The sequence below is a fragment of the Geotrypetes seraphini genome, chromosome 6 (genome assembly GCF_902459505.1).
Source record: "Geotrypetes seraphini chromosome 6, aGeoSer1.1, whole genome shotgun sequence".
Lineage (NCBI taxonomy): Eukaryota > Metazoa > Chordata > Amphibia > Gymnophiona > Dermophiidae > Geotrypetes > Geotrypetes seraphini.
This window is the reverse complement of record NC_047089.1, coordinates 38,896,321-38,917,565: the sequence shown is the minus strand read 5'-3', so window position 1 is coordinate 38,917,565 and position 21,245 is coordinate 38,896,321. Positions and strand designations below refer to the sequence as shown.

The following is a 21,245-nucleotide window of genomic DNA, read 5'->3' as shown; positions in this document are numbered from 1 at the left end:
TGGATACCAGAGACTGTCATTCTGTAGTGTCTGTTTCAACCTCAGTCCTTCTACACCAGCATTCTTCAAAGCAAAGCTTGCGGGTCATTGGCTGTGTTTATGTGAGCCAAGGATAATGAAGCCATTGTGACATCACTGATGTAATTGGTTCTTAGGCACTGGTGGAATGAGGCATTATGACATCACAATATCTGCTCTGGATACCAGAGACTGTCATTCTGTAGTGTCTGTTTCAACCTCAGTCCTTCTACACCAGCATTCTTCAAAGCAAAGCTTGTGGGTCAGTGGTTGTGGCCATTCATACTCTGATTCTTCCTTCTCTCCTTAAAGAATGACATGAAGATGGTTTCCCGCAGTTATCCGCGGGGACGGGAACGGTGATGAATTTTGTCACCTTGTCATTCTCTAAAGTACAGTATAAAGCACAGCATATAGATACACGCAGCCTCAGTTTAGCCATTTTAAAAGACAGCTCTGTCAATACAGACAGAAAGCAAGCTATTTGCAAGTATTCTAGTTTAAAGTATTTACTAGAGAGAACAACCTTTACAGAGAACATTTGCAGGAGTTTTCCTTTTAGGAATTAGGATAAACACAGTGTTCAGTTATCTGTCAATCAAACCACGGTGACTGATTAAAGACAAAAGTTCAAAAGGGCTCTATTAACACTTATTTGCAGTGTGATTCATCAAGAAACAAGCAGGACGTTAATAGAGCAGTGCTGATTTTCCCCCTCAGTCCAGAAGAGGTGTTGTGAGAGGGCTTCCAGAGACAGAGAGATCATCACTGGTAAGACTTTGGGCTAGATGCACTAAAGATACTGACTGGATCACAGTTGGCCGATTCTAGAGCAGCAATCGATGTGCTATCAAGTTTGTGTGCAAATCATTTGAATGCTCAGTGAGTGACTGACACAAGTGCAGAGCCCTAACAGCAGTGAGAGGAGAAGCAGCCTCCGCAAACTGCTGTCAGGGCTTCTTCTTTTCTTAATGGCACAGATGTTGTGTGTTACAAAACCACAATCTGCCCTATTAAAAAAAGAAAAAAATCCCCCCGTGCCACAGACTCCCCCGAACTAATCCCCCCCCCCCCCATGACAACAACTCCCCTCTGCTTTTCCATAAACAGGCAGGAGGGATGTCCACTCCCTTCTGACATGCAGAACACCCTCACACCATGCTCCCCCATGTGCCAGGCACCCCTGAACCCCAAAATTGGCAGGAGGGATGCCCATTCCCTCCTGCCACTGCCCCCCCCCCAAACCTTTCTAAAAAGTTGGAAACTCTGAGGCTCCTGCTTTGGGCCACCAGTCCTAAATGATGGGCCTTCCCCTCTCCAGTGCATCATGTGGTGCACAGGGAGGGGCTAAAGGCCCTGATTGGTTCAGATGCTTAAGGCCCCTCCCACGTTAGAATTTAATTTTATGTGCAACTGTTTTAAACAGATCAGGTTGGGAAACCTTTGAAATACAAATTTATGTAGTCTAAGGAAACCATGTTTATTATCTAAATATTTTGCACATAATTATGTAATATAACAGAACAAAGGCGAGCTTTACATTTTTATGCCAGTGTGTATTATAGGAAAGGAAGTAGATGAATAGTTGTGAAACAAAGATCATATACACAAAAAATTGGGGTAATTTAAATATATAAATTTCCTATTCAAAAAATGAAAGCTTGTTATGACATCCCAATTCTGCAGAAGAGATCTTTTAAATAGCAGTAAAAAATGTAATAAATTCAACCATATCTAATAAACTAGAGCTGATGCAGTCTATCCAATGCAATTTTCGGAATCAGCTCCCCAAATAACCCCAGGAAAAGGTAAAAAAAAAACAAGGCACCAAGAATTTTTTTTGTTATTGTTTGCCTGTGTAATCTCCCCCAGTGCTAAGGAATTAAATAGGTGTTTAGGGTGGATGTTATCAGTTAAATTCTAAAATCAGAAGCTTAATACAAGCCTGTGATGAGCACAAAATAATTTAAAGACAGTGCACACTTCTGCCTTAACGTGGATTCAAATCACAAATTGAGAATAACCCGACTCCTCAGACATTTTAAAACTAGTTACATAACTCTAGAACATGGAAGAGATATATATGCAGTTAATTACCTCATTTATTAGTAAAATTTTGGAACAGCCCAGAACATTAAGGCATTTAGTTTCTTGATAACTCATTAGAAAAATGCTGTTCATTTGCTTTTTTCCATTCCCAGTCTGAAACTTGGCCAAGGTAGCCTCTAGATTTGAAGGGGGTTTCAATTTTACTCTACAAAAGTAATTCAGTTTAATTAAACATATCCATATTCTATAGACAACAACAAAAATACACAGTGCTGCTGAAAAGCCTCTGGGTTGGCAGATCCCTAAAAGTCTTCCACTCTTGGGTAAACCTGCAATCAGATAGCCTATGTGATCATTTTACATGAATGAATCTTATGGAGTTTTTTTTCTGGCGTATGATGGTATTTTTTGCCCCTACCCTTATATTACTTTGGTAATGGGAGGGTGCAGCTATATCCGAGTCTTTTTTTTTTCTCCACATCTTGTTTAATTGATCTTCCGGTTGCAGATTATCCCAGTTATTCGCTCTATTTTTTTTGTGAATCTTATGAATAGCATTCCTGCTGAAAGCAGATTTCAACCTAGCTTAGCCTCAACAAAAATTCATCTGTACTCAAAATAATGCCAAAGTAACCTATCTACAGCTTAATTTGTCTCCACCTTTCACATCATTCAGACAATACACCTCTGAAAGAGTCGTGTTTCTCATTTAGTTGAAATCATGCCAACAAGGTTCAAAAGGCAAGAGTGCCATGTACTTTTCACATCTTACCCAGCAAGAAAATGAGTATGACCGTCTAACCTAGAATGAGTAGCTTGTAAAAGTGAGGCAATATTTGTGGCTAAGAAATTATTTCACAAGCTATGAATGATGTTATGGCTAACAGATTACAAAACCTTCAAGAAAGAAATTAAAACCATACTCTTCAAAAAAACACGTTAAACCTATCCAGCACAACAATGCTAACCAACATCCAACACTCTATAAACCCTTAGTACTCTAAAATTTTTCTAGTTACCAAACATTATCTAAAACCCATAATTCTCCCTTAAAATTCTATCTCATCGTTTAATCTATTACTTCAAGTTGAAATGTAATTCTTGTTTTAGTTTGGATGTAATCCGCCTTGAACCGCAAGGTAATGGCGGAATAGAAATCACTAATGTAATGTAATGTAAACAACCTACACTGAGAAAAAAGAAACCCATTGGAGCTCTGGAAACCTCTTTTTGCTTAAATGTAGGAGCAAAATATAATATTTTCAGAGACCGTGATTTGCAATTTGGTCTCTGAACGTCCTGCGACTTACAGTATCTTTAACCATGAAGTTGAGCATCCTGACTGCTGAAACCTGACTTTTTTTTTTTTACCTTTGATATTGTGGAGCACTAAAGCTGTGAACCCTAGTAAAAGTAAAAAAGAGAAATTACACATACAGGTTAATGATCCATAAACAATTATACATGGTAATATGAACAACAGCATGCTCTATTTTTTATTATCACCATTCTTGTTCACAGTGTTGTATAGAGAACTGCTATATGAGGTTTATAATCTAATCAAGAAACATGTTTAAAAAAAAACCTTTGCAAGCTAAAAAAAATTGTTAAATTCACGAAGCCATATTCAGGGAGAATTAGATTCAGGTTCTAAAAGCTAAGGTTAACTATGGCAAATTGTAACCTGGAAACGCTATATTTGTTGGTACTAGACTTCTAGTTTGTATCAAGTTAGGATATAACCTTGTATTGTAAACTTGTACTGTAATTCTGTGAAATTATAACCTATTAACTATATAATATGTATGTTTAACCTGTAACCCGTTCTGAGTTCTTTGGAAACGATGGGCTAGGAAATGAATTAAATAAATTAATCATTTTTAGGCTGAATTTGTATCTGGCAGAGAGCGTGACCAACGCACTCCTGGTATTTGGCACGATGACAAACATGCAGAATCAAAATTTAATGGAGGAGGAGAAGAGCACAGAGAACAGGTGATGTTTGGACCGACTACCGGCATTTTAGAAAAGGTGATACTTACACGTCTATGCATGGCGCACAAATTTCAAGAAGGCATTTTTCTGGATGTGGTTTGGAGCATCCTTGAAAGCAGACATGTAATCTATAGTTTAGTATGGAGTAATTGTTTCTACTCGGCAAATTCTTCACAATTTTTCATTAAAAAAAAAAATTCTTATTGTCAACTTGATCACTGTTCTCCATCGATGATGAAAGCTATGGAAGATTTAGCTGTTGAAAAGTTTGCTTATATCATCAATAAATCTTTAAATTCTCAGAAAAAAAACAAAAAACCCAATTGTAAAACCTTTATGAAAAACTCAGATGTCTAATGTTAATCAGGTAGAGAATCACAGACCAATTTCTTCATTACCTTTTTTGGGCGACGTTTTTTGAGAGAGTGGTCTATGATCAGCTTGTCAAATTCTTAGGTGAAAGAAATTCTTGAAGTAAAGTCAGTTTGTATCACGTAAAGTGCGAAAGCCAGAGTCATTGTTTCTTTCATTTTTTGATTATATCTGAGATGGTTTTATTCAAGGGAGTTGTTTTTTCTTGGGAGCTTTGATATTTCAGCTGCTTTTGATACTGTAATTGATACAGTAAATCGTGCCATTCTTTCAAACTGATTGCAATCAATTGGTATTGTGTTAATACTGGACAGGATCAGCAGATTTTGAATGCTCTACTGGAGGACTTCATGGCTCTGCAATTTCAGCAGTAATGTCTGATGGGTTTTTTTTTTTTTTGGGGGGGGGTTCTTCCATTATGTACATTTTTACAAAGCTTTCATGTTTCATTTCATATCTATGCTGATTACATTCAATTTTTAGTGAGAATAGAGAATTCAGTCACTGCAATATTTGACAATAACATTAGCATTCATATTCCCGTCGCCTGCAACTGAAAGCTAATCGCCATCAATCAATAATCACACAACTCAATTTTATTGGAATAAATATTTGGCCGCAGCTTTATTATCTATCTGAATATTATCTCCACTTACGATACAATCCGTGTCCAAAAACCAACAAACCCCCAATGCATATTTTACACCCCCCCCCCAGGGAGCTATTCGGTGTCGAAACTAGCTCCCTTTAAGTCTTTAAACTTATAACACTCCCCCAAACATGACCCACAGTGACGCAAGGCCATGCTTCCCCTCCCCCCAACCATGATCCACGGTGACGCAAGGCCATGCTTCCCCTCCCCCAACCATGATCCACGGTGACGCAAGGCCATGCTTCCCCTCGCAGCGGTATCGCATACGAGTGTTACATTTATTTATTAACTGCTCATCTCCCAGATCCAACTGGGCCAAACCCCATTTTCCGCCCCACCCAAAGCTGCGACCACCTCCCTCCAACCCCATAAGCTCCACCAAACCCACCCAAGTCGACATGAAACCTGTACCCCCCCCACCCCACAACACAAAACGGTTCATAGACAACCCCGCGAAAGACAAAGGCGCGCGCCGACAACTGAGCGCAAGATGGAGGCGCATGCTGAAGAAAATTAGTTTTTAGGGGCTCCGACGGGGGGGTTTTGTTGGGGAGCCCCTCCAGTTTACTTAATAGAGATCACGCCGGCATTGTGGGGGGTTTGGGGGGTTGTAACCCTCCACATTTTACTGTAAACTTAACTTTTTCCCTAAAAACAGGGAAAAAATGAAGTTTTCAGTAAAATGTGGGGAGTTACAACCCCCCACACCCCCCCACAACGCGGCGCGATCTCTATTAAGTAAAGTGGGGGGTTCCCCCCACACACCCCTGTCAGAGCCCTAAAAATAGTAATTTTCTGCGGCGCGCGCCTCCGCGCTGCGCTCAATTGTCTGCGCACGCCTTTGTCCTGGCGCGCTTTTGACCTGACACCGCACAAATGGGAGGGAGGTAGGGATAATCTTTTCCTGAAGAGACTACTCTACTGTTCCCCTTTCCTCACAGAATTCACTCCAGCCTGCCACAACATCCAACCAATCCTGTGACTGCTCCATCCCCATCACCTTAGAAACCTCCCTAATTCTTTTTTCTTTCTTACAAGCTCTGTCTATTAACCCTTTCTTACCTCCTCTTATAAACTTGTCAAATCCTTATTCTACAGACCGTTGACAACACCTCATATATTTCCCTCACCCTCTGCCCCCCCTATTTTACCCACACCATCATTCAATAAATATTACCAGCAGCTGACATCAGCTCAGCTAATGTTATATCACACCAGATGAATCTGGTGACCACTTGAAACTCAACATATCAAAAAACTCAGGTATTACCGCTGTCTGGTCATGCTCTATCCACTATACCTCCATCTTTTACTATAGATTAAATGACAATTCATATCATTGACAAGATGTGTAATTTAGGGGTAATTCTTGATACTGGCTTAACTATGAAAAACCAAATAGCCAAAATAATTGACTTGATTTTTTCTAGATTAAAGCTTGTATGGTGATTATGAGATTATTTAAATCTTTTAAACTTTAGTATGATGGTACAAAGCTTGATTTTTCCCTGCTTTGATTATTGCAGTGGTTTGCTGTTAAGTCTTTACAAGAATCACCCCAAATGCAACAGCCAGAGTTTTGGTTGGAATACCCAAATATACTCATATTACACCTATTTTCAAAAGTCTTCATTGGTTATCGATTGAACAGAAAGTAAAATTTATTTTGTATAGCTTTTTAAAAGCACTTCATAACTTGATCTCACCTATTCTCGCCTCAGGCTTGTGACTATATCAGCCCACAGGATCACTTTGTTCCTGCAATCAAGACTTTCTTGAGGTTCCTTCCTTTCATGTGATTAGATTGGATGCACATAGGAGATCTGTGTTAAGAGTAATGTCCCCCATGCTCTGGAATAAGGTACCAGAAAACAGTTTTTTGTTACCTATATGCTGGTTTCCTATTCGCACACTTACTGCCCCTTTTCTATTATGCAGTATCACTTCCGGTTATTAAGATTTGGTTTATTTTTACTGTTGGTCTGCTCCATTTCTTGTTTTACCACCACTTCTGGTTCCCTTTTCTTTTCTTATATTTGTGATTTGTTTCTTCCGTCTGTCACGTATCCCTATGTTGATATTAATTGTTTTTCATTTTACACGTGTCACTTTATTTCTAGTTTTTCATTCAGTGATATTCTAGTCATTAAAAATCTTTGCATCCTTTTGCACTATATCATTCTATATTTCAATCACACTTAGAGACACCCGATATTATTTGTACATTTTCACTTTATTTCTCTTTAATATGTTCTTGTATGACATTATCACCTTTGTCATATTACCATTTGCTTGCTTCACCTTTTTATGTTCACACATTATCTTAAGTATTTATGCTTAAATTCATTAGGACCCCTGAGGAAGGCGTGTTATCCGAAACACGGACCGTGTCGGGTCCCTTGGTTGGCTATAAGGTTGTATATGTTACTGCATTTACTAATAAACAACGCCTGCATCTTGTACATTGTCTGCAGTCTGTTCGTTGTTTTCTGGTTGCTGTTGTTTACTGCAGACTACGTTGGATTTTCTTCCTCCCTTTTGTGCACTGGAATAAGGTATCAACATTCTGTCATAAGATTACATGTTTCCCAGTGTTGAGAATTTTATGGGAGGTTTAGGGCCAGTTTATGGATAAATTCAGTATGGGTACATGGTCTGTTGGTTAGCTCCTGAATGAATCTGAAATAGTCTTGTTTATTTTAATCAATACAAGTGCATTTTTATTACAAAAGTAAAAAGATTTAATGATGTTATTTTTTTTTTTGTTGTTATTGTGTATAACCTGCCCAGAACTCTAGATGGAGTGGAATATACTCAAATTTGATAAAATACACGTATATATCCAAGAAAAATTTCCCATGGACATTTAAATCTGCTTTAAGTCACACACAACTGATGGCTGACTTTTTCTTTGGGCCTAGGCTTTGGAGGGCAGCTTGAGGGGAGAATTGAGTAACCTCTCAGGTGTTCAAAACCATATGAAAATGCCAAATGTTTGAATTTCAGTTCTTGGCATCTCAATTAGCTCCCTGCGAACACGAAGTTTTACAACATGCATAAGTGGCACAATTACTGCTTCCATGTTTATGTATAGCTCAATGGGATGCTACTTTTTCTGAACGTTTTTTTTTTGTAAAATGGCTTCTTCTTGCCAAATACATGTACTGTAATTCACTTTATAAAGGCATCACACAAAAAGAAATAAGACTACAGCTTATACAAAATGCTGCAATAAAAATCATCACAGGAAAAAGAAAATTTGACCATGTCACACCATTACTAAAGAACGCACATTGCTTAATATCAACCACAGAATAACTTATAAACAGATGCTCAATACATTCAATGTTTTATAATTTAATGCGCTACTATTCTTAGACCAAGTCATCATTCCGCATTCTCCTTTCCGCTCCTTACGAGCCAAGGATAAAAATTTACTCACAGTTCCATCTCTACGAATCATAAACCTAGACGCACTACACTCTTCTCCGTTACCGCGCCTCAAATGTGGAACCTACCACCTGATCAGGTAAGAGAAGAAAAACACCTCGAAAAATTTAAATCAAAACTAAAAAGTTTTTTTGTATAGAAACGATTTTCATTAATTAGTCTTTTAAACCGAGTTACTATTCCTAACTGAAGTAGGCAAGTGCTGATCTAATATAACATAACTCCTATTGTTTTATCCTTATTTGTTCTCTTTTCTATATCAAATTGTAGTTCTTCCCTGACTTCCCTACAAAGTGCATGTCTGTCCATCCCTATATTGTATGTCTCCCTTATTTGAAAATTATTTATTGTTCATCGCTTTGTAATCTTTGAAAAAAGCGATTTTATCAAATACGAAATAAACTTGCTTCTTTGTGATATTTGGTGAGCCTTTGTTTGTATATACTTGATTTGCATACACTGCCTCCGTTATATGCAAATTTCTTACATGCATATTCATTGTGGACTGGCAAGAGGGAACTCCAGGACTGAGTTGAGTAACACTGCTGTATATTGCACAGTAAACCCTAAGTTAGTTGCTTAACGCAATGTGTGTCCATTCAAGAACAGGACATTTTCAGCCATTAATGCTTTGCAGCTGAAAATACTAAATGCAAAGGAAATGATAAGCACTGCGATACCTACATAATTTTGTAGAAAAATAAACAGTGAATGTAGCCTCTAGAATACAGAAACCCCCCCCCCCAAGAAATTAGATATGCTACTGGCATCTTAAAATCTTTCCTGATAAGCATTTCACTAAAGGGATTACATACAGTAGAAACAAAATGAAATTCACTAAAAATTATCTTTACTGAATGGGTCAGTGATCTCAAAAATATTTGACGTTACAAAATTAAAACTCTACTGCCTAGTACAGATAGTTTGCACATTTATTTTTAATGGCTGTTAAACGGTGTCAGGTCAAAAGCGCGCCGGGACAAAGGCGCGCGCAGACAATTGAGCGCAGCGCGGAGGCGTGCGCCGCAGAAAATTACAGTTTTTACGGCTCCGATGGGGGGGGCGTGGGGGAACCCCCCCACTTTACTTAATAGACATCGCGCCGCGTTGTGGGGGTGTGGGGGGTTGTAACCCCCCATATTTTACTGAACACTTCACTTTTTCCCTGTTTTTAGGGAAAAAGTTAAGTTTACAGTAAAATGTGGAGGGTTACAACCCCCCAACCCCCCCACAACGCCGGCGCGATCTCTATTAAGTAAACTGGGGAGGCTCCCCAACAAAACCCCCCATCGGAGCCCCTAAAAACTGTAATTTTCTTCGGCGCGCGCCTCCGTCTTGCGCTCAGTTATCGGCGCGCGCCTTTGTCTTTCGCCGAGTTGTCTATGAACCCTGTTAAACAGCAGGCTGGTAATAACTTATGTTCTTGTAAGAGTATCCTACCAATAAACACAATCTGCATGGGTACCAATTTACAATAAAGATACAAAGGGCCCAATATTCAGCCTGCAATGGGAAGTGCTTTGACTACCTGCTGCTGGTGTTAAACCTTGATATTCAATGCTGGGCCATTAGCGATCGGCATTGAATATCTGGTATTTTTTTGACCACAAAACAATTACCCGGTTAAGCTGTTATTCAGTAGCTGATTGGTTAACTTTTGCAATTAAAGATAGGACTGCTAGTTTTGCGGTCCGATTTAACCGCTAATCTTATCTGGTCTAGTGCTGAATATTGGCTTAACTGGATAAGTGTTTAGTGGCCAAAAAAAATACCAGATATTCAATACCAGTGACTGGAAATGGCCCAGCAATGAATATCTAAGTTCTGTGATATACCAAATTTAGTGGTTGGCATTAAGCACACATATTCAGCGGGAGATAACCAGTTATTTAAGCGGCCAATGGCTGTTTTCAACTCATTAAATAGTGCTGAATGTCAGGAGAAGTTTTTCTTTCAAAGCTGCAATGAAAGGTGCAAGAAATTTCCAATAATATATTATCATAGTAATCATAAAATTTTCTTCTGGGCGTTTTAATTGCAGTTGTGTGTTTTAAAGCCTTATAATCCCAGACTACTGTACAGAACGTATATAAAGAACAACAATAACATTGCATTCATTTTTATCTAGTGGCTGTCTTGCGGTAAGTCCATTCTGTGTCAAATACAAATATATCTGGGTTCAAACACACCGTTCTGCCTCTGTTCCATAGTGGCTTTGCAAAGGATGTTGACCTAACAAGCAAATGAGCTAGAAAAATTCCTCTCAGGTTTGACTGCTGAGCAGATGCAGTACCAGCTCTTCATCTTCTGCTAGAGAAAGACCCGTATCCAATGGCCCAAAGGATTCCTCCTGGTTGTTTTTTGCTTTTTTCCTTTTGCCTCCCGGAGTCACTTCCCTTTTTCCTCCTGCGTCTTTAGCGCTGTAAGTCCTCTTCCTTCCCATAATTTTCTCTTCAAGTTTACTATTAGAGCAAAAAAAAAAAAGACATCAAGGTCATTCCTTTTTAATCAACTGTGGTAATCAGAGATATTATAATGGAATCAAATAATCCAAGTCAGCAAGGTGAATTAATATGCAGTTAACAAGATGTTCACAACATTGCCATTTGGTGGGTATGTTGATGAAAATGAAGTCTCACCAGCAAATTACAACTGGGCTCACACAGCTGTTATATTGCCTAAATTATGGATGCAAATATGTTAGGAAATCAAAACTGAATTTCAGTATTTAATATTCAGCAATCAATGTTGATATCCATTACTCTCAGGACTTTTATCAAGTAGAAACAAATATTAAAATTAACATTACTTTAAGGGGTAATTATCAAGCTGGGTTAGGGCACAAACCTATATTACTTGCCCTCTAATATTTATTTCAAACATTTTTAATCCACCTTTGCCCATGGCGGCTCACAAATTTCCATACATAATAAAGTAAGCATTCTAAAAAGGAACATGCATCAAATAATCCTGGTCAATGCGGCAACATTTAGGTCACCCATGTTACACAGTAATGAGATGCAAACCACAGATAAATGTTCAAGCTGCTCATTACTATGTAAATATCAGGCGGTTTGCAGTGGGTACCTGGTATATATATTGCAAGCGCATTGTAGCCAGTAAAATAAACCAATCTAAAAGTTAAAGGTTATTTTACCACCCAGGAGCATTAGGCCCCCCCAAGCCGTGGCTTGATGCTCTGAGCTGCGTGTAAAAGGCCCAGCATCTATTAGTAAGAGAGATGGCCAATTAACATGTCACCCAGGAGCAAAGGGCCACAGCATGGCGGCTCAATGCTCCCAGGCCCGTGGAATAATGTAGCTTGCAAGATGGCGCGCAAGATATTTACCCCCTTTTTTTAAACTAAGGTGCGCTAACTGATTAGCGCGTTAATCAATTTAACGCACGCTAAATGCTAACGTGTCCATAGACTAACATGCACGCGTTAGCGTTTAGTGCGTGTTAAATTGATTTTTTTTTTTTTTAACCCGTCCTCCCAAAGGATCTCAGAACGGGTTACAAATCAGGACCTCAAGCACGTTCCTTATCTGTTCCGGTGGGCTCACCATCTATCTAATGTACCTGGGGCAGTGGAGGACTAAGTGACTTGCCCAGGGTCCTTTCACTGCATCTTAATAACTTCCCCCCTTAATGGGATAGTGTATCACTTATTTGTGCAATGCACACCAGAACAGAACCTTTTTTTCTCCAGCTGTGCACGTTAAACTAAATTAATATCTTAAAAACACAACTGCTAAGCTATTTAAGGATTTAGTTCCAAAGAAACCAAATGAACATAACGCAAGAAACAACGGAAAACAGCGATGGTAGAGGGTGAAAGCCTACAACATCCAGAGTTTGCTGCCCATTGGAGACATCATGAAATCCTTAGCTAGCAAGAATCCATCAATAACTCATATGTCCTGCAGTCATCACGTCACACTTTAGCTAGGCAGGTGTTTTCTATCATGCATAGTCAATGTACATCCCTATCGTCACCTCATAAGAACCTCAGAGACACCACTCAAAGCTCAAATCGTTTCTTTGCTTTAAGCTTGACGTGTCCACTCTTCATCGGTTCTTTTTTCTTTCATAACATAATATAACATAATTCTTTATTTATGTACCGCACATATGCCTTTTGGAGCCGCACGCCTCGGGACCGGAGCACGATGCTGCTCAAGGGAACTGGAGGAAGGGGTAAAACCCTAACAGCTACTGCAAGGCTTTCTTTTGCAACTAAAGCATGGTAGCAGCAAAACACAACCGCACCAGTAAAACAGGTCCCTTGGAGCCCCTTTTACAAAGCCACTAGAGAATAACACGGGGGACAAATTTTTTCCCGTCCCCGCAGGAACTCAATTGCCCCGCGAGTATTGTCACTGTCCCTGTCCCATTCCTGCAAGCTCTGCCTTAACCACACAAGCCTCGAACACTTATGATTTTTAAGTGTTTGAGGCTTCTGCAGATGAGGACAGAGCTTAGGCATTGGTGGAATGAGGCGTTATGACATCACAATCTGAGCTCTAGAATGTTGCTACTTATGGTTTTAAAGTGTTTGAGGTTTGTGCAGATGAGGACGGAGCTTAGAGGAATAGGAAAAGAACTCGCCGGGACGGGATGGGAAAATGAGTTCCTGCGGGGATGGGGAAAAATTTGTCCCTATGTCATTCTCTAAAAGCCACAGTAGTGATTCCTGGCGCAGCCAATGTGACGCAGCCCATAGGAATTGAATGGTCTGTGCCGCATCGCAATGCAGGAATCGCTACCGCGGCATTCTAAAAGAGACCCTTAATTTCTATACTATTTTACACTGTTATTGCTCTACTGTAAAAATGTTCAAGTATTTTGACAGCTAGAAATAATGGCACCTTTCGACTTAAGAAAATGGACTGAAGAGTTTGCATACAGGCACAAAAATTCAACACATACTATAAGAGACTTGAGTATGTGACAGAGCAGCTTTCTAAAAGGATCTGCATCACATTTTCCATTTAAATTTTATGTGAACGAATCCAAGTCACAGTCTCATATTATATGGGAGTTTGTGTTTGTGCTATAAACCATTTTCCAAGACAATAATTCAATCCTGCATTAAAGAAAATGTGCTCACACCATACTTCCAAAGATCATTTTTACCCAAACACCCTTTCAAGATTATTTCAATTTGTTAAAAGCTATTCAAACCACATTTGTATATGAGAAGTAATTTTCTAGGGCATATGGCACATCTAGGGGATCGAATACTTTCAGTAATACTCAGCAACATATTGTGACCAGCCAGGTAGTCTCCCTGTACAGGTCCCAGCTAAGTTAAAAGATAAGGTAAAAATAAAACCCCGGAAGAAAGATTCCAGGATCTCCCAAGAGGGTATGTTAAGGGATAATGTCACTGTCCACCAGGAGGAGCCATACTTAGCTGAAGATGAAATGAGTGAATTGTGTGTAAGTCACCACCGGGGGAGCTCTAGAGGTCCCTGGGCTTCTGCTGACTCACCTAGAACAGGGCACGCCCCTAAGGTAGATAAGCCAGCAGTGGCATTCAGACCAGCAAGCCGGTTAGGGAGAAAGCTTAAGCTTTGTCTCCCTAGGGATCCTACCGAGCCAAACAGGGGCGACTGGCCCCAACCTATGGAGTTGTCTGAGGTTGAACAGACAGAGGATTCGTCTCACCTGGATGAAGAATCTATGGACTTCCAGGAGAGTTGTGCTGGCTTTGAGGATAATTTGCCTGAACCAATGCAGGTGAACTTGACTGTGAGCCACAAACAGTGAGTGTGTTTTGGGAACTGTTTGTGTGCTGTGTTTTCTTTTGAATGCTGTTTTTTTGTGAGAAAGCTTTGAGAGAGTGGGGAGAGGTTTTGCTTCCAGCTGGGAGGGAATTTGAAGCCTACCTGAAGGCCTGTATTTTTGCAAAACCTGATTCTCTCTCTTGTCCCTGGCTACCATGCACTGATTGCCAGAGGCTTTCTTACCTTTTTTTTTTTCCTTCAATGAACTGAAAATTAAGGTAAAACTGAATGCTGAACTGTTTTGTTTGGATCAAGTGAAATATCTGCTTTGCAGCAGGCAGAGTAAGCGCTGCAGTGAACTAAGGTCTCAGAAATTTGCGAGACTTAGGAAGCAGCATAAAGAGAAAGTTAAGAGTTAATTGTGACTGCTTTATTTTCTTTGCCTTTTTGGCAGTTTTTGGTTTTTGTTACTTGAATGCTGTATGGAATCCTGACTGTTGTGCCTCAGTTGTGGAAGGCATTACTTACCTGTTTTGAAGACTTAAGTAAAGAAAACTATTTAGTTATCATATCCAATTGTTGGGACTTTATTGTGAGTTTTTTTTTATATAAGTTTCAGGACTGCTGGAAACCCAATCCTGCAGGGTGACTCCAGGCCGGGTCACACGTAAGGTACTGTTTGTTGTGGTCTTCAGGATTTCTTCCAAACCCTATCCTGGGCTGTACTGGAGGCCACAATATCTACTGGAATAAAATGGCCAATATGTGTTTACTGATTAGAAAGTACAAAGCACAATACCTACCTATCTAAACAGAATTTGGTGGAGTAGGCTAAGCACATCCTTACAACCTCCTACCGGAGGAAATAAAGGAGAGTAAAGGATGCAAAAGGAAGTAGAAAGGGAATGCATTTGAAGTTTTTCGTGGGGTAGTATCTTTAAATCTTTTGTTTTGTGCATACCATGGACAGAACCAGGCTATGATCATACTCTCTCATATTTTGTGCCAATACTCTTACAGAACTTACTTATTTAACTCAAAAGATATAGGGCTCCTTTTACGAAGCCACGTTAGCGGCTTTATCGCACGTACATTTTTAGCGCGCGCTAACCCCTGTGCTAGCCGACAAACTACCGCCTGCTCAAGAGGCGGTAGCGGCTAGCGCGGCCGGCAAATTAGCGCACGCTATTACGCGCGTACGCGGCTTCATAAAAGGAGCCCATAATTTCCAGAGGCAACGTATCAACTCTGTACTTGGAAGTTCATTTTATTTAAGTTGGTAATACCCAATACAATTTGAAACTATTTACTGCATTTATTTTATTTAGAAATTAACCGAGTCAAAAGATGCTCCAGATCGTATGCAACAGCAAAAAAAAAAAAAAATTCAATGTGCAACCCCCTCCCAAACCCCCCCCCCAAACACTCATAAGTGCTTAGCACAAGAACCCACAGAAAACCACACACCAGCAAATGTGACAAATTAAAATATGCAATATAAGCAGAAATCCTGCCTAGTAAGAGGGTCGCTGAAAAAAAAAGTTCATGGAGAAATGAGCATAATCACTCGGATAAAACTGGGATTTGTAGCAGAATAAGAATCCTGAATCAGAAATTTTAAAAGTACGTCTAATCTTTGGAAAGTCTCCTAAAAGGAAAAGCGGTATTTATCAAGCTGCATTACAGCTATAATGTACGTTATTTGTTCCTTAACTCAAAGGGAAACTAACAAAAGTTACATCACCAAAATTCAGGTTATTTAATATTACCAGTGGTAACGAGATAGTAAGAACATCTCCTTACTAAGTAGTTTCTATAATGCAGATTGTAGTGGTAGAAATCTGGAACACTCTTCCGGAGGCTGTTATAAGGGAAAACACCCTCCAGGGACTCAAGACAAAGTTAGACAAGTTCCTGCTGAACCAGAACGTACACAGGTAAGGCTAGACTCAATTAGGGCGGGAGCGGACTGCTGGGCCCGATGGATCACTGGTCTGACCCAGCAGCGGCAACTCTTATGTTCTTATGTAGCTGTGTTATAGCTGGAAAAATGGCATGGGATTATTTTTCAATCCTGGAATCATCAGGCTGCAAACACCCACAATTTGACCCCCCAACGGTTCCATGAGACTGGTGCCATTTTGAACCCGGTACCAGAAAGGGCAGGATTGACGGGATCACTTCTGCCTGACCTCATTGATGACTGGGCGTGGGGAGGAGCTACAGGAGCTCGGGGTGGCATTTTTTGATTAAAGGGGCAGAATAACATTGCGTGCCTGATATTGCTTGCAAGCAGTGTTCATATACCACAAAGTCAGTGGTACTAAGCTATTGTCAGTTGGTAGCACCTTGACAACTTTTCCCCTAAAACAGTCTCTGCATAGGCTCAGCTGCACATTTCCAAACAAAAGGCCTTTCTTGCAGCTTCCCTGTATTTAATATTTAATTTGTATATTATAAACCACTTCTGCAAAGAGGAAACTTCTGAAATAGTGAACAAAGATTAAACACACAATAAAATAGGATTAAACACACCCCTGAAATAAACAAGTGCTTCCTGCCCTTCATCCAGAAAACAATGCCAGTGCACCTGTTAAGAGGAAGGGAGGAACATGCCACAGGGCATCCTATATTGAGTGCACTGTTCAGAAAGGAACGTATCATTCAAGCTTGCCTAGGTATTATGGATCCCATTTAAACAGGGCCTTGAAATCAATAGCCCTAATGAATATGCATGAAGCAAATTTGCATGCCTATCACTTCCATCATATGCAAATCTCTCTCATGAATATTCATTAGGGCTAGCCTGAAAACCCGATTGGCCTGGTGTTCCTCCAGGACAGGGTTGGGAATCACTGGTTTAGTAGATCTCCTGTGTACCTTTTAAGAGAGAGTTCTAGAACAGAATACCACGAAGCGAAAAGGGTTTTCAAACCTTTCCTTTTTTAGAGTTTTGCTGAGTACCAGAACAGAAAGTACAAATTAGTAACATTTCCTGTGTTCTAAAACATTTGCACTTTTTGTTCTTTTCAGCAGTTACTAACTCCCCTCCTCATACTGGCAGCATAAAAAGATTTAGATGTAGAAAATGCAGCTGATGCTGCATGACTGCATTTTGCCCACTATATTCATCTATTGTAGGGGGTGCCCAATAGGTCGATCGCGATCGACCGGTAGATCGCCAAGGCAAAATGAGTTGATCGCAGAGCCCATCCCGGGCTCCATGATAGACTCACTCTTGGCGATCTACCGGGCCGATCAGCCTTCCTCTCCCCGAAGTCAATTCTGCCGTCGAAGAGGAAGTTCTGGCCAGCCAATCACTGCCTGGCTGGGCCAGAACTTCCTCTCTGGAGGCAGAATTGACATCGGGGAGAGGAATGCTGGTCGGCCCGATGCAGGGAGAGCTTTGGGCGGCGGTGGCGGCTTTGGGGCCTGTTATTGGATGGTGGCGGCGGCTTGGGGGCCTGTTCCCTGATGGCAGTGGCTTGGGGGAGGGCAGGGAGAAAGAAAGAAAGAGGGCAGGCAGAGAGACAGAAGGAAATAAGAGAAACAGAAAAAAGGAAAGGGGGCATGAAGAGAGAAAAAAAGAAAGGGAGGCAGGGAGAAAGAAAGGGTAGGGAGAAAGGAAGAAAAAGTTGTGGGGAGGGAATGAGGTCTGGAGGAGAGGAAGCATACAGGCTGAAAGAAGGGAAGAAAGATTGGATGCACAGTCAGAAGAAAAAAGTGCAACCAGAGACTCATGAAATCACCAGACAACAAAGGTAGGAAAAATGATTTTATTTTAAATTTAGTGATCAAAATGTGTCTGAATTTATATCTGCTGTCTATATGGTCCCCTTTTACTAAACTGCAATAGCGGTTTTTAGCGCAGGGAGCCTACGAGCTTCGAGAGCAGCACTGGGCTTTCAGCGCAGCTCCCTGCGCTAAAACCTGCTATCGTGGTTTAGTAAAAGGGAGGGGGGTATTTGTCTATTTTTGTATTGTTGTTACTGAGGTGACAGTGCATAGAGTCATCTGCTTTGATCTCTTTGAAAAAATCACGAAATAGGAACGATAATTAACATTTTCTATGCGTACAGTGTGCTTTGTGGTTTTTAAAAATTTTTTATTGTTGGTAGATCATTTTAACTTGGTCATTTTAAAAGTAGCTCGCAAGCCCAAAAAGTGTGGGCACCCCTGATCTATTGCAATGGCTACCTTTTGTAGGAAGGATTGATTTCAATTGGCCTGGTGTTCCTCCAGGACAGGGTTGGGAACCACTGCACTAAACTATCATGGGTGTGTTTCCTGCACAAGCAGTAGTGCTTGAGGAACAGCTAAAGGGTAAAGGAAATCCTTGATATACTGTTTCTTCTGTGTGGTTTTACACAATCAAAGCGGTTTACATGGGGCAATGAAGTGTTAAGTGAACTTGCCCAGAGTCACAAGGAGCTGCAGTGGGAAAAACTCGCAACCTCATGTTGCTGAGGCGTATCTCCACTCCTAAATTTTGACTACCTAGGTTTAGAACACTGTTATCCAAATCTATTTGACCAGTGTTGTGGCAGAAAATTAATATCTATTTATAGAGTTGTTACATCTAAATTTAGCCATTTTATACAGTGGGAGGCACAGGAATTGTCATCCTCAGAAAACTAGCTTAATTTGCTGACTAGCCCTCGTTGACAGTCTCTCTCTTAGAAATACAAAAGAACCACCCACTATTGCACATATAATACCAGCTTACAGGTGTCGGTAGTGCTCAGAACCAATTCAATGGTATAAAGATCACAAACAGGGTAAAACCCTGAAAGATGTGCCTTTAGGATTCAATCACTGTGATAATTGCAACAAGTCCAAATACTTTATACTGTGAATAATTCAAAATAGTGGTACTCATCTAGACCAGAATTTTCAAAAAGCAACGGTCTGCTACCGCAGCTGTTTTGATACCGAATCTAAAAACCCGAGACATTCTTAAAAAACAAAACAAAAAAAAAAAACACGCATCAAATAAGATCGGCAGACAGCAGCCAGCATTTCCTACATTTGCTGATGGGCATATGCGCAGAAAAATGCCATTAAAAAAAACTCTAAAAAACACTCTCCTGCTGCACTATTGGACGAATGGAAGGGAGCAGAGGGGAGAAGCAACATCGACTTTTTTCAATTGTGCCTAAAACATGTCTTTCTCTCCAAAAAATTACTATAATTCAGGGTAAATCTTGTAATTTGTTTTTAATGTAAAATTTATTCAAGACCCACAGCCAGAAACACACAAGACAAGGGTATCATACACACGCTCAAGAAGAAAACGTTGGCTTTTAACAAGCGCGCATGAAACATGCCTGTCTCTCCCAAAAACTCAAAAGAAGCGTGATATTACTACCCTCCACTTTAAAATATACAGTATTAGATACATATTTTTTTTTCATTAGCCACAGTCAAAATACAAGTGCTGGCACTGTTAACGGCACCCCCGGACCAGTTGCTGCTTTTTGTCGCCAAAAGCCGACGCCGCTCTTCGATAATGCCTCGGTGATTTTTAAGAATCCACCACCGGGCTCATTTCAATGTTAAAGAGCACATTTGCATGCCATTATCGGAGACTGCTAGAAACCTCGCTAAAGGAAGATAATCTGTTTTGCTAATCTGCCGCTAAAACGCGTGCAGGCTAAACCAATGGAAAACAGTTTAGCGATGGCGTTAAACTTTTGAGAATCTTGCCCTTAGTGTTTCTACTTGAATACATTTTGTTCTTTCTGTATGCAGCCCAGAGTCAGGTCCTGGCACCGGCATTAAACTTCTCAGGTTCCAAACTTAGTGGTGTATAAAAAAATGTTTTCAGCTTACACACAAGTTGACCCTGTGTATCTCCGTATGTGTATACTGTACATACTTTGGGAACAAATCTCCTAGTATCATATTGCAAGAATAACACACAACTTGCTGTTTGCAATCTAATATCAGGTTGCCATAGCAATAGCCTCTATGAAGGTTTTACTGTTCTGCTTGTAGAATTGATGTGCATAAAGTAGGCCGCCTTGAAATTAGCGGATTTGAGGAAAGTGAAAGCCTCATGGTTCAATTTTGCGACATGGCAGAGCTTAGGGATCACAGCCTCACGGCCAAAATGACAAAACGGAAAGAGGGTGAACTGGCCCAAAACAGAGGGATCTCAATCATTTTCACCCAGGGGAATGAGAAAGAAAGGAAGGAAATAAGGGCCCAGGAATGCCAGGATTCCAACTGAAAAAAGGGAAAAGACAGCAGGAAGCCAAAGATGTTAATTGTGAAGGAAAGTGGCCTGAGGATACTTGCACCGAGACCCAAGGGGGGGGGGGGGATTAGAAACCGTGGTAGAAGCTGAGAAGAAAATAGAAAGAAAAGTGACAGAGAGGTAATAGCAGTACAAGAGGATTACAGAGGAAAAATAAATGGAAAAGAAGACTGTGGTTTTAAAGATAAAACAAGATGAGGAATGGAACTAGGAAATGTTTGTAGAAGATGAGTGAGTTCATCCAAAGCAAGGCAAATCATAGGTTGCATACGCAGGAATTTCGTCAGCCATAAGCCTGAAGTCATTATGCCATTGTATAGATCCATGGTGAGACCCCACCTGGAGTACTGTGTGCAATTTTGGAGGCCGCATTACCGAAAAGATGTGCTGAGACTAGAGTCGGTCCAGAGAATGGCCACCCGGATGATCGCGGGTCTCAAGGATCTCCCGTACGAGGAAAGGCTGGATAAGTTACAGCTCTACTCACTCGAGGAACGCAGAGAGAGGGGAGACATGATCGAGACGTTCAAGTATCTCACGGGTCGCATCAAAGTGTAAGAGGATATCTTCCTTCTCAAGGGTCCCACGGCAACCAGGGGGCACCCGTGGAAAATCAGGGGAGGGAAACTGCACAGTGACACCAGGAAATTCTTTTTCACTGAAAGAGTGGTTGACCGCTGGAACAATCTTCCACTTCAGGTCACTGAAGCCAGCAGCG

At 40.6% G+C, this 21,245-nt stretch overlaps 1 protein-coding gene across 1 annotated transcript in view; it reads right to left on the bottom strand.

The window, feature by feature from the left end:
- Positions 1 to 10,749: 10,749 nt before the first annotated feature.
- The window catches only part of DDX10 (DEAD-box helicase 10), a 306,374-nt gene continuing 295,878 nt past the window's right edge, over positions 10,750 to 21,245 (bottom strand). The window contains exon 18 of the mRNA XM_033948773.1: positions 10,750 to 10,998. Within this exon, the coding sequence (XP_033804664.1) occupies positions 10,800 to 10,998 (199 nt within the window). The 3' untranslated portion in view covers positions 10,750 to 10,799. The remainder of the gene's footprint in view (positions 10,999 to 21,245) is intronic.